At 38.7% G+C, this 19,789-nt stretch overlaps 3 protein-coding genes across 3 annotated transcripts; all 3 read left to right on the top strand.

Annotated features, from left to right (window-relative positions):
• Nucleotides 1-332: 332 nt before the first annotated feature.
• LOC139614158 (complement component C1q receptor) lies at nucleotides 333-6,377 on the top strand. Its single transcript, XM_071471327.1, has one exon. It carries the CDS (start codon nucleotides 1,000-1,002, stop codon nucleotides 2,836-2,838), a length of 1,839 nt encoding a protein of 612 aa, XP_071327428.1. The 5' UTR covers nucleotides 333-999; the 3' UTR covers nucleotides 2,839-6,377.
• On the top strand, nucleotides 3,989-6,377 carry LOC139614159 (complement component C1q receptor-like). Its single transcript, XM_071471328.1, has one exon. The coding sequence runs from the start codon at nucleotides 4,113-4,115 to the stop codon at nucleotides 5,235-5,237; it is 1,125 nt and encodes a 374-aa protein (XP_071327429.1). The 5' UTR covers nucleotides 3,989-4,112; the 3' UTR covers nucleotides 5,238-6,377.
• A 2,244-nt stretch (nucleotides 6,378-8,621) lies between these two features.
• gnmt (glycine N-methyltransferase) lies at nucleotides 8,622-18,029 on the top strand. The gene is made up of 6 exons (XM_071471256.1): nucleotides 8,622-9,040; nucleotides 11,681-11,808; nucleotides 11,941-12,054; nucleotides 12,572-12,714; nucleotides 14,240-14,361; nucleotides 15,714-18,029. The coding sequence occupies exons 1-6, from the start codon at nucleotides 8,832-8,834 to the stop codon at nucleotides 15,883-15,885; spliced, it is 888 nt and encodes a 295-aa protein (XP_071327357.1). The 5' UTR covers nucleotides 8,622-8,831; the 3' UTR covers nucleotides 15,886-18,029.
• Nucleotides 18,030-19,789: the final 1,760 nt, after the last annotated feature.

Genomic DNA, 19,789 nt, shown 5'->3' with positions numbered 1-19,789 from the left:
TAGAATTAAAGGACATACCAGTAAAACGGCCTAAAATGTATAAATGAATAGAAAAAAACATTCAATAAAATTCAGTTAAAGCAGATTAAAAAGGAAGGTCTTGCTTTTAAAAATCTTAACACTCTGCTGCCCTCTGGTCTTCAGAGATGTGGACCATAGTAATAAATGGATAACTCATTGTGGGTTTTTGTTCTGACTTTGGGTAGAATAAAAAGGCCACGAAAAAAAGACCATGAAGATTTTTGTAAACCAATGAAGGATCTTGAAATCAATTCTAAAGCAAACAGGTAGCCAGTGCAGAGACTTGAAAATTGGTCAAAAGACCTGCAGCTGAGTTTTGAAGCAGTTGTAGCTGAGATATAGTCTTCTTAGGCAGAGCATTACCATACCATCATGCACGTAATAAAAGCATGTAGGAATGCGTCTGTATTGAGAGAGAGACGGTCGCACTGTGGCTTCTTCAGATGTTCAGATGATAAACTGCATTCTTGGTTATGTTTCTAATTTGAGGCTCCAAACTGAGTCAAAGATGACTCAGATATGTTTCATTTGTTTACAGGAGTTCAGTGCCAGGGTTTGCAATTTCACATTTCACACAGTTTCTCTCTTCGAACTTCAGAACCAATGATCAAGACGTCTGTTTTGTCCTGAACTGTAGAAAATAAAGTGCAGGCTGACTTCTGGTAAAGGTCATAGGTTCATTCCTTCCAGCAGTTTTTATGTGTGCTCATCCACACTGTCCATTTGTAAAAGTCAAAGTGTCTCCAGGGGCCCTACAAGTTCATGTATTGTAAGGCACCACAATTAAGGGAGTCAGCTTAAATGCCTAAAGCCTACTAGGGCCGGAGACATCTGGAGAAGCAGTCAAAACAATGCAGAGCCTGCCATTGTTAAGTTTTCTGAAACGGAAGTTGTCTGTGGGGTAGAAAGAAAGAGCCTGTGGCTGTTGCTAAACATGATTTCCGTCTTTAGTTTGTGACCCAAACAGGATACAGCCGCATGACTGCTAGTCTCAGATCCTCACCACTTGTTTTTGGCTACGAATGGACAGCCACATATTGCTCCCATTTTACCCAAAAATTCCCAGGCAACCTCTGGATATCAGCTAATTTGTTGATCTGTAGAGCAATTATGTTGTGGGTTTTTGTACTACAGCTCATCAACAGCATAAATGGTTTATCTGGAACTGAGCATGAGACTCTGTGCACTTCTAATGCCTGCTTCACCCTGCATATGGAAAAGGTGAGGTTTGTGAATGCCAGTCAGAACTGTGTCCGCAATGGAGGTAAACTAATGACAATCAGAGACAGAGAAGAAGAGGATGTGCTGCGCTCGCTGGTCTCACAGACCCAAGGACAACATCAGGGCAAGGAATTTAAATTCTGGATTGGGTTAAAACTTGCCAGAGGAAACTGTACTTTGGCTGACAAGACTTTGCGGGGGTTTAAGTGGGTATCTGGGGAGGAAGATTCCCACTACTCCAACTGGGGAAAAGAACCTGATGCCACCTGCACAGAGGAAAGATGTGTAAAAGTTTACACATTGGGTCAGAGTCAACTGAAATGGGCTCCTGGAGGTTGCAAAAGCTCTGCTTTTTATGCATGTAAGTTTTATTTTAAGGGAATGTGCAAACCTTTGGCTCCCCTGAGGTATGGGCAAATAACCTACACAGCACCCTTTTCAGAAAAGCCAGAAAGAAGAGAAATGAAATCATTTCCACTCGGAACATATGCTAATATTTTATGTAGTGACCAACAGTCTCATTTCTCTGTGTGCAATGGGGCAGAAGGTATCTATCAGTGGACAGACCCTGGTCCATTTTGTAAAACAGGAAAACAAAATTGCATGATCAACAATGGTGGATGCAAAGATTTGTGTCATCAGGATGGAGATGAAGTTCAATGCTTTTGCAGAGAAGGTTATGACCTAGATGAGGATGGACTCTCCTGTAGGATAAAAAACTTGTGCTACGTTGACACCTGTGAGCATCAGTGCATAATGGGGGAGTCAGGATATTCCTGCAAATGTCCACATGGGTTTAAACTGGATGAAAACCAGCGCAACTGCTCAGACATTGATGAGTGCCAGTCACAAGTCTGTGGGGATCGTTTGTGTGTAAATACACATGGAAGTTACAGGTGTGCATGTAAAGATGGCTACAAACTGATCCACGGTAAATGCAGTGACGTGGATGAGTGCGCACACTCAAGATGTGAGCACAACTGCTTGAACTCCATTGGATCCTTCTCCTGTTACTGCAATGAAGGCTTCACTTTATCCCAGGATGGCCACTCGTGTGTAGACATTGATGAATGCATCACTAATCACTGTCAGTTCACATGCAACAATACTGCAGGCAGCTTCGTGTGCATGTGCCCGCAGGGCTTCCATCTGGAGACTGACGGAACAACTTGTGCTCCAGATGTGACAGAAACATCAGCTGCTTCATCAGATGACCCCACTGAGGAGGAAACACAAGAGAACTTCACTGAGTCTTTAACCAGAACCACAGTTGAGCTTCAGCACCAGTCCCCTCACACTGACCCAACGATTCCAGACCTGGTGAATGTTACACACAGTGATCAGGGGAACAACACATCCTTGGAGACAAGTTTTGTCAAGACTTTCAATACCAGGGTAATAATCTGCATCCTCGGTTCAGTAATTCCTCTGCTCGTGTTGGTCGCAGTGACTTTGGCTATTGCAGTGTTTCGATGCAGTCGCTCCAAAAAAGAAGCCAAGAAAAACACTTCTACAGACGGCTACTGCTGGGTGTCCTCTGGTCTGGATCCACGTTTAGAGAAACTGTATGAGTCCATCTTGACTGATGATCTATGACCTGACAGTTAGGGGAGAAGATTACATGGACCATTATATTTGTTTATTTATCTAATTTATGTTTTGCGACCTCTGTAGATTAGGCTATGTGTTGTTACAAAATTATTACATATCAAATCAAATATCTGAAAAAAAAACTTTTGTGTTTGATGTGGCTGTAAAAAGACATAGTACCTGTATAGAGTAGAAACAAAAGAAAGGTGTCGTTAAGTCTTGTTATGAAGGGGGGTGGGGGTCTCTGTATGATGAGGGTGACTGTGTGTAGAGGTTTGATTGTTTGTTCTGGGTGGTGCCCGTTATTTTCCTGGCATGGTTTAAACTTTTATGTTTTAGTTAAGAGGAAGTTGGATCAGGATGTACTATAAAAAATGAGTTTTTTAATGTTAAGATCAACCTTCTTTTGTCATTTGTCATGCCATAACTGGCCATGTTTTCTGCTATTTTACCAGTGGACATGTTTGAGTAATGTATGTACTCCTGTGGTGGAAGAATTATTCTGAACTTTTACTTGAGTAAAAGCAACGTCTGTAAAAATCCTACAACACAGTATTAAAAATAAAGGTGCTTATTAGGAAGAATTCCCTTTCTCATTGTTATATTGTTATATGATTGGATCATTATCAGATGCATTAACATGTTGATACGTTTATGCTGTACTTGGCTGAGGTGAAGCCAGTTTCAACTGCTTCATAAACATCTATAACACTGCATCATATTTTTATCAAATGTATCAAATCTTAATCTAAAAAGTAATTAGTAACAATAGCTGTTTGATAAATAAATAAAATTAAGTAAAAAGTACAATATTTGCATCTGAAATGGAATAAAGAATAAAGTAATATGAAATGGAAAAACTCTGGTAAAGTACTTCAGAATTGTATTTAAATACAGCCCTTAAGTAAATGTTTCCACGATTGCGACAGAGATTTATTTGTACACAAATCCAACTGAACACGTTTTACTTCCTGAAAGGATTTTGTAAATATGATGTATGATGAATACATGTACGCCACAGTATCAAGATAAAGCCATGCTTAATGTCACACATGAAAATGAAATAAATAGTTTATTCTGAAACATTAATGTTTTTGTTCATGTATTTCTGCCGCCTTCACTACACTTGGAAAAAAACCAGGAGTCTAACTTGGACCCATTTCCTTCCTGTTTTAACTCTGTCCTCGTCCTGAGGGGTGTTGCTTCCGGAGTACACAGCCACACATTCTAAATTGTCCATAACTGTAGCCAGCCTACATTGTGATCTACTGCACGGCATCATGGCCTGTTTTAAAGTGACAATGACGTTTTTTATGTCAATTGTATTTTTGTTTTCTGTTACGAAAGGCTTTGGCATGAAGCAGACTGGCATCTGTAGGCCTGTTTGTACTGGGAGTGACTGTGTAACTGTTAACCAAGGCAGAGTGGATTTTGGAACAGCGGAGGAAGCATGCCGTGTCATGAATGGAGAACTAATGAAACTTCAGCCTCAGACAGATGACAGGATCCTTAACAGTTTGCGCCAAGAATTGTTTGGAAACTTCTGGATCGGACTGCGTTTGCCAGCTGGTGCCTGTAGCAACCTTTCAGCTCCACTCAGAGGCTACGAGTGGACCTCTGGTGGCACACACGGGAGCTTTATTCCATCCTTTAGCACCTGGAAAGACAGCGTTGAAGTATGTGCTCCACACTGTGTGTCACTTTCAAACGACCTAAAGTGGACAGAGAGACTGTGCTCCGACAAAACTGATGGATATCTGTGTAGAACAAACCACAAAGATGCATGCCAGACACAAGAATTGTCAGATTCAAATGTCTTCCGAGACTCTCAAGGCTGTTCAGCCGGCCCTTGTCAACATCAGTGCAAAGATATAAAAGGAGGTTATATCTGCTCTTGTTTTAAAGGATATAAGCCAGACAGCAAAGACCCCAAGCAGTGCAAAATGTACTGTGAAACACAGACATGTCCCATGATATGTCAAAGTGACGGTAATTCATGCTCCTGCCCTCATGGCTATATACAGAATGAAGGAGTCTGTGAAGACATTGATGAATGTGAGATGAGAGAATGTGAACAGGGGTGTAAAAACTCTTTTGGAAGTTTTGTGTGCTCCTGTGAAGAAGGATTTGTCCTTACAGTTGAAGGCCATTGCATCAAAGCAGAAAAACCTGAGAGTTTTGCAATCACTGAAGGTTTTGTCAAACCTGCTGCTAATAATAACACTCTGAAGGCTTCTTCTGCACCTGTGGGGGGTTTTCTCTGGATATGGATTTTTGTTGCTGTGGCTGTGGTTGTGTTAATGTTTGTGGTAAGGTTTTATGTTGTCAAGCGTCAGAAGCGCAGAGAACAAAACTCCAATCAACAGACTACCGCTACTGCTGTTGTGGACAAAATTGAGTGTTAATGTTATTCCACTGGCCCTGTAACATTTATAGTTTCAGAGACTTGCCTATTCTATACTGTTTTAAGCCTCTGTGTTGTGTGGTGTTCGAAGATTTCTGAATGTAGATAATGCATGCGGAGCAACATATATAAATATGAATACATTTGAAATGTATGTGAGCTATGTGAATGGACTAGCCCTCTCATTTTCTCATATGTATAGTTAGAAGCAGCAATAAAGGGAAAAACACAACTCAAGAGACAATTTATAATTTTATGGATTAAATGCATGAGTATAAATATAAGTAATTTAGTGTCTTAACTGTTCTTGTTTCACAACTTTACCATGTGAATCCTAAGTGAAATGTTCACCTTCCAAGCAACTACGAAGTACTGTACACCAGTCCAGTAAAAAGAGCAAAAAGAGAGTATTAAAATCTAAATTAAGTGCCAGTTCTTTCAAGTTTTGTATACAATACCTGAGTAAATGCACTTTGTTCTTTTCAACACAGATTTTTTTAATAGAATAACCATTCGTATGTGTGCATATGCACTGATCTGATTGAGAAGCATGAGTTTTGAAATACATGGGTGACATGTTATGCAGTTAAAATCTGAGTTCATTCATGTCAACACTCTGTTCTTGTCATTATTCTTGCTCTTAGAGTGCCATCTACTGTTCTGTTGAACAAACTGTAGTAACACTTATGGTTCCCCTGAGCAAAGACTAAAGCCATTTAGATGCAGTATCTTAACATACAATAACAGGTTATAACACACCATAATGTAGTTAAAAGCAGGTATAAGTGTTTTTTTATGTATTTGTTAATATCACTGTTTCTGTGGACACTAAGTTGAGGCTGCTGTATAAACAGACAGTGGATGACAACTAAGTTGTAAGAATATAAAATATGTGTTTATAGGAGAAGTTGGAATTATTGACAAAAACTGTACATGAATAAAAGATTAAATGTGCTTATACAGGCTTATAACTACATTATAGTGTGTTTAACCATGTCATATGCTGGTATACTGCTTATGTTTATGCAACTTCACTGGGCAGGAAAATCCTTAAAATATGATTGTACATGCTACAGTATGACACAAACATTTTAGACAGATTGTACAAAAATAAATTGGGTCTCTATGATGAGCTGCATCAGCCATGGCTCTGGGTTGGTTTTATGTTCCAGATTCAGTGTTGACAACAGCATGAAAGTGACTGCTTTGCACGTGTAAACTGTACTTACTTCCTGTTTTGTATCTTAAAGCATTCCACCTTTTATGAACAAAAAAAAAGTTGTACACAATATAAAAATGAGAAAAATGGTGCCAGTAATGGTGCTGAACTTTTAGGAGGATAAGTGGGTCCTACCAAAACTGATTCATATGTACAGTATATCTTGTTGTAGTCTTATTTTACATTTAATAGAATTTACTACAGAGGTATATTTTACTGATAGTGCCTAACCACCAATAAGCAATTTCTCCCTGTAAACTACAGCAGAGCAGACCGTCCCCGCTGTGCCAGAAACAAGGAGCTCAACACAGATATATTAACTATATTGATAGATGACCTAAAATCCCATTTGTGAATTTAAAGTAATCCATACAAGCAGGAGGAGTTTGAACATTACTGAATGCTGCCCTTATCTCTGCCAGTGCTTGGCCCTATGTAAGTGTGTTTCCTCTTCTCTCCCAGAAAATATACTGTACACCCCAGATAAGCATGTTGTTAAACAGAAATTCCAGCCTGTAATCAATGAGAAAACACTGAGGCTGTTAATGAACAAACACCACAGAAAACATGCAGGTGAAGATCAGTAGTGGCAGAAATCGCATAGTGTTCCTGAGAAACTGGGACAAAACGGACCAATCAATGATGTTTCCTGAACAGTGTGACGCTCTAATTAAGGAAACCAATGAGTACAGTTATCATAAGACATAGACCTCATCATCCTTAATAAAGTCCTGTTGCAGTAGGAGGTATTAGGAAAGTAACATATTGCTGTGGCATTGGGTCTGTGCTCCAGCACATTGACTTTGACATGAAACTGTAAAGTGACTGTAAAGTTAATTTACTGACTTAGGGTTAGGATCAGATGGACATTGGCTCACTGTGTTGCTGAGGTCAGTGACTCAAAAATATTGTTTAACAATCATTCATATTAAGCACATTTCATAGGATGTCTGAGTCATAATAATAATAAAACACAATGATAACCATTATAATTTAGCTTTTTTACCTTTTTTTCTAGTAAAGTATTAACATTTGAAGAAAGGCTCTTTTTTAATGTATGTTTGCTGAAGGAATTGTGTTTCCTTCTTTTCACTCCTGCTTACACACAGATTTTGCAGACAACATATACACTTGTACATAAATAAGCCTGTGTTTCCAGTTTAACCTGTTATATGCAGTTGGAAAACTGCGTCAGGCTCCTTTGATTAGATCAGTGACTGTCTATCCAGTTATTGTTGATGGACCTTATTGTGGACTTCTCTGTTAAGTGTGTGTGTGTGTGTGTGTGTGTGTGTGTGTGTGTGTGTGTGTGTGTGTGTGTGTGTGTGTGTGTTTGAGTGCGCGTATGTATGTATGGGTAAGACAAATATGTTGTAAAGTAGGAGTGTAGTGCTGAAAAAACTGGGTGGTACAAACCTACCCTGGCTGGCACCGGCTGTGGCTGACACAAGCTCACCTGTACCAGTAAATATATGAACTGCAGCCAATCATAACAGGAGGAGTTCACTTTCTGGGAGGGAATAGTGACAAGAAAAAAAAAAAGAAGCGAAAAAAAGAAGACAGGGGTGCATGTTTGTGTGCACTGTTTGTTTGCTCTTAGATGTGTGGTCGACAGCTTCTGAGAGTTTTGTTTTATGTTGCGTTATAATGTTTTTAATGATGAATGTTCACTATGCATTCAGGCAAGTGCTGTGCAATGAACTGTTGATGTTACATAAAACTGCAAATACGTTGTTATTATTATATTATTATATAATTATTCCATACATAAGAGGCTATATGAGAAAGCTGCATGATGAAATGATAAATGATGAAATACTTGAGCTACATTAGCGCTCAGATTTGTAGGTTTTATTCCCTGAGTAAAGCCTCACAGGCAACACCTCACTCTCAGGCTGTGCACTAATTCTGGTTTGTTGAGCGGTCTGGCGGACCTCTAACCAAAAACATGTCACTGAACCTAACCGAAACCATAACCTACCGGCTATCTACCTGAAGTATCTGACCGGCGTACTTCCTTTTATGCTAATCAGTGCTATACAAGAAAGTGGAAAAATTGCCTGGCAGACCAAGTTTTGGGTAAAAAATCACACATACATTCAACGTCCAGGACGTCTGCCAACGTAGAGACGAACCGGGTGCCGCCCCGGCGCTTCATCCAATCAGAAAGTAGGCGTCTGTCCACAGCACGGTGTCATTGGGTCAAAGTTTGCTCCCTACGCTGCTCATATAAATAATAACAACCGGAATTTGGGCTAGCATGTGCGGACAGTACCTGCCAGACAAGTAGAGCAGCCCGTTAGCTGGACAGATAATTGGCTCGCTGTGAAGGCCAACAGAAACACCGCGGCAGGTACAAGCAGCGGCGGCGGCAGCATGTCGGTCGACAGCGTGTTTAGGACCCGCTCTCTCGGTGTGGCCGCCGAGGGTCTTCCTGATCAGTATGCTGACGGCAAAGCAGCGAAAGTCTGGCAGCTGTACATCGGAGACACGCAGAGTAGGACGCAGGAGTACAAAAGCTGGGTGGTGTCTCTGCTGAAAGAGCAAGGGGTTCGGAGAGTGCTGGATGTAGCCTGCGGAACAGGGTAATGTCAGGACGACACCAAACTCCACTTACAGTTAACTCAATGTCATATATATCCTTATACATGAGCAAATATAACACGCCTGTATGAAGCTTTACTCATTTTTCTAAATCTGTAGCATCCAATCTTTAATTCGGCGTTGGCCCTTACTTTCAGGTATACATGGCAAAAATTAGATGCCACATTTGGTTTATCGTGAATGTGGTATACCATCATCCCCTGATAAAAGCTGCATCATAAGCATAGGCTAACACGTACTGAGTTGTCCACTGAGTCTACCTAAATAAACACTGGTGCCCAGTCATTACAAAGATATGCATTTTCATTCAGGGAGTTGCTGATTAAAATGTGATCAAAATATTGCCACGTCTCAAACTGGAGAACATGAGCGGCTGGGAGTAGATTTAAGCCTACAACATTACTTATCTCATGTCATTTGGCCATATGCAAGTTGTAATGTATCAATATTTTAAAGTATGAAAAAAAAAATCCAAGCTCTGTAAGTTTGGTATCTTTATAGATGAATAGATTAGTTTGACTTTTCATTTTGACTGGAATTCCAACCCGATGACCCGGTTCACCTCTGAACAAAATCCGGATTAAGTCAGAGAACAATGAAAGAAAGTGCAGAGTTGCACAAGCCACTGTACCTATTCCTGCTTCCAGCAGCAGTCTGGGCCTGGGATTTCATGTTACAACTAAGAAGGCTCATGTGGCTGAAATAAAAGCTTCATGGTATCAGTGTGTTGTTGTGCAGCTTTGAGTGCGTTTTCTCATTTTTGAGTGTACACCAGTTATCCAAATTTGAAGCATGTCCTGTATTGTCTGCAAAGCTGGAGGCTAGCTTGTGCTGAACACCAGATGTAGGGTGAAATGGTTTATGAACCAGTGCAAGGTTGCTGCGGTGAGTTTCGACTGGTTCCCTGCAGTCTGTTTACTTCCACTGATAGTGTGTCTTGGAACTGGGACAGCAACAAGGCCGTTGACTGCGTTCAAACAAGAAGACATCACACTTTAACCTGTCTGCCAAGCCCCTCAGTTAACCTCAGTTGGTCTTTTTTTATCTGGGAGAAATTGTGCAGGATATGTGAGATTATCATTTAGGACAGAATTTTATACTAAAAAATGTTGACCTTTTATCTGATAAGTATTACAGAGCTAATAATCTTTTTCATAACCTCTTGTAGTCTTGATTAACAACACAATCATAAACAAACATTGTAAAGTTTCTTATCTCACAGAGCAGAGGTGGTGTGGATGTGTTCATACAGGATGCAGAAAATTAGCACACTGACTTTGACCCCATTCCATAGTAGTAGTGTGTCTCAGCAGCACGACCATCTGGGGAAATGTAAACACGATCATAGTGGAATGAGGTTACAAATGGCCCTGCTATTTTTGGCTGTCAAAGTGTGCGAATGGGCTCTCCGCTTGTTCTGTTGTCTGAGTTAGTGACAACTTATGCAAAAGAAGAAGAACTTGCATATTGTGATTGGCAGTTTATGCGATGTCTAATCACCATGACTTGCAGACTCGTAGCACTAGTCTGATTCATAGAGGATTTTTTTTTTTTTTTGCTTTTTTTTTATCCTAAGATTTACGTTGCACAATGGCAAGTGATTCAGCGCTTGTAGAAACTGCTGCCTTAACCTTCAGAATGAGGTTTAAGTTGAGCAAAGATTGCACGCCGCATTAGTCACTGTTCGTCTTACTGCACACACAATGTTTACTTACAATTAGCAGTTTTATATTATCTTGCAGTTACCCTGTTGTTGGCGATTGTTGTGTACTACATTTTTTTTAGGTCACTGTCATTTGAATCTCGCTCCTGTGTTGCTCTCACTTTTTTTTTTTTTTTTTTTAACTTTGACTCTGCCTCAATTTGATTCTACTGTTTGACTTTGTCTTTAGCTCTTGAATATTGTCTAACATTAACTTACAACTAGTTACTGTTTGGAAAGCATTTTTGTAATCTGTCACCTCACCACTTCAAGAGCAGTCCAGACAAAACCCACCAGCTCCAGTTCAGACTGTATGTTGGTCTGGGTTCATGCTAATCTGCCAGGCTTTGTAAGCACAAGGAGCTACTGGCTGTCAAATATCAACTGTTAAAACCAATACCTGAAAAACTTTAAGGTTATTCCCTTTCTTCTGCGGTATGATGACAGTCTCACTTTTTTTTTTTTTTTTTTTTTTTTTGGTTCAAGTTTCTCGTTGTTATCAATGAGCAAACGGTGTTTGCTAGAATAAACCGCCTGAGGTATGTTCATTGTGAACATATTCTTATTCAGACTTGGTCGAACCCGTTGACAAGACACGGAGGGTTGGGACGCACTCAGCAAAATGAAGCTCATTTGTTGTTGTTGTTTTTTTTAAGAGCAGGAAATATATTTCATTTTAATGTAGGAATCACTCCTTCTCTTGATGCAAGATTAAATCCATTTTGGGAAAGTCATATTTCTGCACAGAAAAGAATCAGTAATATCTGCAGAAAAAGTCAGCAGTGATGAACATGTCACTAATGCTTGTCAGACTTTTTCTTTGTACTGTCATTATTATTAGCTATTAGCTAAGCTTGTGATGTTAGGTTTTTTTTTATATGCAGAACTTGTGTTTACAGAGTATTTTTTTTCCTTGTAGAGTTGACTCCATTATGTTGGTGGAGGAGGGCTTTAATATGGTGAGCGTGGATGCCAGCGACAAAATGCTCAAGTATGCTCTGAAGGCGAGATGGGAGAGAAGAAAAGAACCAGCTTTTGATCAGTGGGGTATGAAATTTTTGTTTTTGTTAAGATCTAATTGTCATGTTTGCTTGTTCGAAACATTCAAAGTTACGTACTCAGATGCCGTCTTTATGTTTTCCTTTTCTCCTCTGTCATTTATTTCTTTCTTATCTGCAGTTATTGAAGAGGCCAACTGGCTGACGTTATCAGAAGATATTCAGAAACCAGGGGATGGCTTTGATGCTGTTATCTGCCTTGGCAACTCATTTGCCCATTTACCTGACTTTAAAGGTACGTACTATTAGGGATAAAGAGATCTGTGACCACCTTTTTTTTTTCTTTCAATAAGCATTTTTTCAAGTCACCTTCTCTAATCTTGTTTTTGATTTGGGTTGGTAAGATACAGAACTATTCTCCGGATTATTGATTTAATGGTTTTAAATTTCACTGACAAATAGATGTCAGCAAAATTTGAAAGTTTTAAGTCTGTTGCACCTTAGATCACACCCAGGAGCACACTTCTATCATACGTCAATGCAGCAGGATGAAATGTTAAACCAGAGGAGGTTAGGTCTTGCCTTAATGTTTTCCTCACTTCACATCCAGAATCGAAGACTTCTGGGATTCATTCCACGCTATCTCAAACCAAACAGAATCCGTCCTTGAACCGATGTTTATGATATTTTCAGACTTGACTCCAAACACTTACATCAAGCTGCCACTGTAATCTCCTATTCCAAGAAGGTGATTTGAAGACCCGTCTCTTAATTTGTAATTGATCATGTGATTGATGTTGTTTTGCTCTCAGGGGACCAGAGTGACCAAAAGTTGGCCCTTCAGAACATTGCCAGTATGGTCAGACCAGGTGGGATCCTCATCATTGACCACCGTAACTACGACTACATCCTGGAGACTGGTCGGGCGCCAAAAGGCAAAAACATCTACTACAAGGTATATAGCCTGACTGTTATACTGTTATATAAGCTGAGATCTTTACTTAACTGGTGGTCAGTGTATCACCTTTTAACCCTATGAACCTCATTCCCTGTATCCGGGTTTCTTATTTATTGTGTTCAGTGTGTAACAATTAAGATCATAATCAGTATAATGTGAGATGACCGGTCATGATCAGTATAATAACTTCTGTCATTACTTTGTATAGTTTGCTCTCTGGATGTTGACAGGAACTGTCAGCTGCCCACTTAGCATGAAGCCTCTTTATTATCAACATGTTTCCAATCACTGATTCCAGACCTGCATTAAAGTGTGAGGGATTCAGTGCTGGGTAGCAGTTCCACTGGCAATGTACAAACCTGTTTCTGGTTTCCCATCCACAGCAGCTGTTATATAAAGAATAGAATTATTGTGTGTGGATTTTTTAAAAATTCAAATAGTCTTCTCAGCCATATGTTGACTTTATTGAGGGTGTTCTGGTATCTCTACAGTCTGGGCCAATAATCGATTGGTGCAGCCAAAAACATGTTTTTTCATTTGATTTATTTAGTTAGTTTAGATACTAAGCTTTCCGTCATTGTTCTTACCTGTTACCTGTTATTATTAATATGCTAAGATTTTAATAGAATGACATGGATACGTTTTTGAACGATTCCTGAAGAAAACTGAAAGCTTGTGAGGAACTATTAAAAGGCATCAAAGATGCTGAAGGCCTCTTTTAAATCTAAACTTTCTGCACACTACACTCTTCATTTCTTTGTGAAGAGGAGTTGGACAGACAGTATTGTTTATGAATGGTTTACTTACACCATCCCTAGCAGCAGCTGAGTTTAAGACCTAAATCTCTTGTCAGAGCCTGCCGGATATTGTGAGATTTTCAATGAAACTGGCACGAGTGAAACATAAGGAAACGTGCATGAAATTGTCGAGTCTTAGAAATATTTTTGCAAGTAGGGAAAAAAACACAGATCACGTCAGGACTACTGAGACAGAAAGGCAGTTTGGAAAGATGGAAAAATAAGATAAGTGTGGACATACACTGCCAAAAATGATGTGTAGCATCTCCTTTGCTGGTGAAATGCACATTTATTTGTATTGAACATCCAACCTTAGTATCCAGCCTTTTGGCAAGAACTCATATATATGAAATAGACAAAGACATAACAGCAGGTGCCAACAGCAATGAGCCTTATTTGACTTACGTTATTTTCCTCATAACAAGTACCATATTCTTTAATCCAGCCAGAGTAGGAACTACCCAGCTGGAAGGCCTAGATATAAATACTAAATCAACAGTTGCGTGCAAGAGCAAAATCCACTTCTGATACCCCCATAATCCCAGAGTCTGCTCTCATGCTCCAACTCTCTACTCCATAACAATAAGAGCAACTTCCAGGTATTATTGAGCCCCTTCTAATCAGACTTTAGTTCTCACATTTGGACCAACAAGACTTGAGGATTCTGTCGTCTGGTATTGATCAGCTTGTTGTATAAACGTGTGTGTGTGTATGTTGTGTTGCAGAGTGATCTAACTCAGGACATCTCCACCTCAGTGCTGTGGGTTGACAGTAAGCCACATATGATCACTCTGGACTACACTATCCACGTGCCCCAGGCCACCCTCCAGAATCTTCCTGAAGTCAGGTAGGTCAGGTCACTGCTCAGGTGGTTGAACAGTGACTGCTGCACTAATGTGCAAAAAGTAAGATTTTAAATGTTTGGGTTGCAACTAATGATTATTTTCTCTATCTATTAATCTGACAGTTACTTTCTTGTTCTCTGTCAGTTAACAAATCAATGGAGTGATGCAGGGATAATGTAGGCCAGCCCAGAGGTTAGCATCACCCTGGGTCTTCTTCGACTTTGGGACGAAGAAACAGCTTTGAACAACTTTGGCTGTAGCTTCTACAACCAACGTTGAAAATATTTCTGTTTTGTACAGATTTAATCAACAGGATGTTAAGTAATTAGCTTTAAAGGTTTCTGGTCTTTAAACTAATCAGCTGCTGGCTCCAGCTTCACATTAAACAGACAGAAATGAGAGTGGGATTGATCTTCTCATCAAATCAGCATGAAAACAAATAGATTTATTTCCCAAACTATGTCAAAATTTTCCTTTTAAGATGCAAAAATAGCAGTGTTCCTCCCCTGTGCAGAGACATGAATTCGTCTTAACTTCCTGTTGCTATTGCTGGCTATCACAGATACAAGTAAAATCTGAAGGTCTGTCAGAACACACAGTTGACACAGCTTGTTATGTTGGCAATGCAGGTCCACATTTTAGAGGAAGTCGAGTTAGCAGGTCAGTAGGAGATTGTGTGTGACCCTGGGCTTTACAGACACACTTGAGATGACTTGACTTCTCACTTTGAGAAAGTTTAGCAGAAGAAGAACACTGACCTCGTCGATTTCAGCCACAACTACTTTATTTGATAACTGCAAGACAAACTAGTGACAGTAAAAGTAAAAATACTTTTTCTGATATCTTTTTTCATATTTCAAAACTCTTTGTTCTTAAGATTCATGACACCATAGTGACTGTCTTGTTGCTGCCACATATCATCTTAGGGTCAAATTACACTTGATAATGAAACACAGGTTAATGTCATGTCTTGCACATTAAAAGAAATGACTGCCTCTTCAGCCCGTCATAAATGAAGATATAAAAGGATATGATAATGACAGTGTTGTGGCAACCTCTGCACGACCCTCTGCATGAAGTGTTTGTCATGGAAACACGTGTGATAATATTTGTCTCACAGTGTGAGTTGTTGTTTCACTGTGAAGAATGTTGTTATCTGAACCCCCAAACAATCAAGGTCGATGGACTCTACTCCCAGACATATTAGACAGAGTAAGATGTGCATTTATTGACTGGCTGTGGGAATAATAATGTGTGTGTGTGTATGTTTGTGTGTGTGTGTGTGTGTGTGTGTGTGTGTGTGTGTGTGTGTGTGTGTGTGTGTGTGTGTGTGTGCACTGTTTGTCATCCCTAGTAAATTTCGTCTGTCCTACTACCCTCACCGTCTGGAGAGCTTCAAAGGTTTGCTGAAAGAGGCCTTCAACGGCAAAATGGAGCACAGTGTCTATGGAGATTTCAAGACGTATGTCCCCGGCCAGAGCCAGGCTCCCTGCTACTTCATCCATGTCTGTAAGAAGACAGCCTAACGGCCCCGACAGCACACACACACACACACACACACACACACACACACACACACACCTTGGAAAATAATGACGCTTTCTGCTCTCTTTACATCCCAACATGTTCTTATACTTTAGATTTGGGCAAAATCATTTTTGAATATGTTTGAAAAAGATTTCATCTTAGAGTTCTTAGAATAAAAATGAAGCAACAGAGACTTTACCTCTTAAGTGATGAAAATAGAGATAGAGATTATAGAGATTAATGTCATCCACATGTCCCTGACACTGCATTATTACTGTATAAGTAATAAGACCAGCCTTTTAAGAGAGTGTGTTTTCAGTGCTTTTTACAGCCTGGAAAGTTGTATATCATACAATTTGGCTATGGAGCTGCTACAAGTTTTAATTTTGTGGGCTGAAATGTCAGAGCCTCAGAGCTTCACCAGGAACAACTGGTTGATTTTGATCTCAATATGTTCTCATAGTATATAAACTGATGTAACTAGTATCAGTCTAAAAATAGGTCGACTAGTTTTAAAAATATATTCAAAATGTATTGGACCACTGTTTTGTCCATATCTGGTATTTTTCCGACATGCTGTGTGCTGCTTTTGTGTTCTCCTCTCTCTGTTTCCCGCCTTGCAGAACTTTGATATCGACATGGTGCTGTACAATAGTGATTTTCCTCATGATGGAATACACGCTGTTAAGTTGCCAGTAATAGACTAAGATATATTCTTAGACAGCTGTATTTTGTAAGTTTACCACAAGGGTCTTAAAAACACAGAAAAGCATTTGTGTTTTGTGAATTTTTATTTTTCATGTATTTTCAAACTGGAAAGGAAAAAAAGAGCTGATTTCACTCTGTCCTACTGCCTCTGTGGAAGTGCAGGCAAATCTTTGACGGGCACATTGTGACAGCAGTTTGAATATTTTAAGTGAATGGCCTTACTTTTTACTATTTTTCCCCCATGTTATTCAGTTCATTTGCACAATGCATAATCATTGATGTCAGTTTAATGAGACCAGGGTACAGCTCGTGAGGCCTGTGAATCACATTAGGGTTATTTTAACCTGCTTGTGCAGAATGGGAAGTACTTACCTGTCAGTGAGTCAGATAAAGAAACCTCCACCCTGAAGTGTCCTTGAGCTCCTCACTAAATCGCTACCACCTCCAGATCTTATTGACTTCTGACCTCTCTGGAACTGGGGAACAACAAGAGATTTTCCACTAAAGCCTGCTCTTGATTGAGTTGGGATGTGGCTTTTCAAAACTAAATAGAAATTGTATTATTCGAGCAATTTTGGCTTTGTTTCTCTTATTTTGTGGTACTATTAAGTGTACTTTGAGCCAAAACAGCCTTTATCTCCAATGAACCTACAACAAACCAGCAGTGAGTTTCACCTCTTTTAGGTGAAAATAAAAACCAGAGCCCTATTTATCAAGAAGTACTGACAGATTTATTTTAGGAATAAAACTGGGTTTAGCAAACTGGTTAAAAATACAAACAAATGCATTACACTAAAAACACGGAATACCAAGAACCCTTTAAAATGTGTTATCAACCAAAGATGTTTAAAATGTGTTTGCCCAATTGTTTTTGTTTCAAAAGAAGGAAAAATCTGAATGTAATTCAGTTTTGCTTCACAGATGTATTGTGCAATGTCTAAAAATAAATGATTTTACCAAAATAATGAGGGGAAGAAGATGGAGGAATAATGTATTTTGCTGTATTATCCAGGTCCAAATACATTTGTTTTGATACCAAATTAAAAATGTTTTTTGGAGTTTTTTTTTTGTTTGTTTTTTTATTGGAAAGGATACGGCGCTCCACCACAGAGAAATCAAATATTGTCACTGCCCCTGCTGTTTGCCAAAACAAGACCACATGGTGCATTCAGATGTTGTGCCAGTGCCTCTTGTAAAACAAAGTGTACGGTACGCTTTAGTTTGTGCTTCAGCTGAGATGAACAGTAGGTTCAGAATGTGGTGAGAATGGCTGAATAATGTCTGAGAGGGTTTGGACGTTTATGTAGAGATAAAACTATTTCAGTCTTATGATGTTGACAATTCTTTTAAGAAAAAGTGTAAAAAATTTTATAAAGAGTTTTGCTTTTATGATTATTGGAATTCTTTTGCATGATATTAAAAAATGAAATAAGTAGCCGTGTTGTCATGTTGTTATTTTGTGTGTGATGTTTTTGTTTTGACATGTAGATGTATGGATTGATTGACAGTGTACAGATTCATACAGTAAAATCAGTATTTATACCTACAGCAGATAGGTCACTGGTTACAGCTAACAATTTATTTCTTAAAAAGAGAAATGTTTAGATGTGACTCCAAGCATATAGTTGACACCTGTGTTAATTAAACAGCGTGTCATTGTTCTTTGTTCTGGTTACAGAAAAGCTTTCTGCTTCAAAGATATAAAAATGAAACTTAACAGATGAATCAGTCATCTGAGTGGACAGTAAGTACCAACGACTATATTTGTCCAATAGATAATCAATCAGAAGCTGACTGAGGTCATTACTGGCCCTTAAAAACCCTGACTGTCTTCTCAACCTTCGATGGAGCACATTTTGAGTTGTAGTATTATCACAAAAATTTGTTGTACTCAACCTGACTGAGCCATCCCTAGCACTCTGTTAAAATATGTCAGGGCCAAAAAAAACTCAGAAAACTCACTGTTGCCAGAAGTTTTTTGTTTGTTTGTTTTTTTGTTTTTGTTTATAATTTTGTTTAGTTTTAGAGGTCTGTACTAAATGTCTATTTATGGTAAAGGTGGCATTACTTTAACTGAACATAACTGTGAAACTACATTTTGTGATTAGAAACTGTTGTCAGTATGAGACATTCATGGATGTCCCTTATGTCAGTATGATTTGTTGCAGAGTAGCCAGTTCAGTACTGTTAATAGATTGCCAATATCGATAATAACAAGTCACTAAAGCTAAATTAATTACAATAATAAGACTTTGCCCACTTCACTCTGACGAAATTTAAATGTAGAAAAAACTTAGAATTACATTTGAATTAAATAAGTCTGCAATAGTTTGTAGAAAACAGCATCCATATGTAAAATGTTTTATTTTATTGTTTCATTTATAAGTCATATATAATTAAAAATGTGTTTCATTACACTATAATGGGGACAGTTTATGAAATTGCACTTGTATTATACAACTCTAGAGCTACTTATCATTAGCAAAAATATGAATTATTTACAATAAGTTTAGTCAAATGTTTCATTAGTGTGACGTTGGCACACGACTTTTTCAAACCACCTGCTGATAAAATGGTTGTTCAGCGTGTTATATTAGTCCTGTGTTCAGGACTAATGGGTAAGTGGACAAAATAAAGGTGTCATGAAATTATTAAATGTGGGGACAACCTCTGAATTATTTAGATATTAATACCCTCAAAAAAGGCATCGGTTACTGTCCCTATATGAGTGCATAATAGAGGTCTGACACAAGAGGGCAGTATTGCATTACATGGAGCTATTCACGATACCACAGATTAAATTGTAGCTGTATGTAATCTCCATTAGCAAACTGCTTTCTTTCTGCGTGATAAATTTTATCACTATACCACGATACTTAAAAAAAATTTTAATCATAGCAAATATTTCATTTGATTTTAATGACACTAGTCTGGTCTAAATTAAGTTCATTGTGATTGGTAAACAGTTTAATATCTTGCTTTAAAGATACATGGCCTTTTGTTTGCTTTGTCTTCTTTATTGTGGAAGATTGCAACCCATGCAAACTAAAATTTTTAACTAGCTCTCTTTGTAGTCTCTAACAATACGTTCAAAAGCAAAGAACATCAGAAAGTTCTTAGATCCACTTGAAAAACACAGGTGTTTTACTGTCAGATATTTTGTCAGTGAGTGACATTTCCTGCTTCGTCTATCTG

Source organism: Trachinotus anak, unplaced genomic scaffold (genome assembly GCF_046630095.1).
Source record: "Trachinotus anak isolate AG129_WGS33_773 ecotype Australia unplaced genomic scaffold, CSIRO_AGI_Tana_v1 ptg000033l, whole genome shotgun sequence".
NCBI lineage: Eukaryota > Metazoa > Chordata > Actinopteri > Carangiformes > Carangidae > Trachinotus > Trachinotus anak.
This window is presented reverse-complemented; position numbering and strand designations above follow the sequence as displayed.

Excerpts from the sequence above, each read along its gene's own strand:
- LOC139614158 (XM_071471327.1), top strand. The coding sequence starts at position 1,000 with ATGACTGCTAGTCTCAGATCCTCACCACTTGTTTTTGGCTACGAATGG.
- LOC139614159 (XM_071471328.1), top strand. The coding sequence starts at position 4,113 with ATGGCCTGTTTTAAAGTGACAATGACGTTTTTTATGTCAATTGTATTT.
- gnmt (XM_071471256.1), top strand. The coding sequence starts at position 8,832 with ATGTCGGTCGACAGCGTGTTTAGGACCCGCTCTCTCGGTGTGGCCGCC. Across the intron at positions 12,715-14,239 it reads GCAAAAACATCTACTACAAG|AGTGATCTAACTCAGGACAT; the intron begins GTATATAGCCTG and ends GTTGTGTTGCAG. Across the intron at positions 14,362-15,713 it reads CAGAATCTTCCTGAAGTCAG|TAAATTTCGTCTGTCCTACT; the intron begins GTAGGTCAGGTC and ends TGTCATCCCTAG.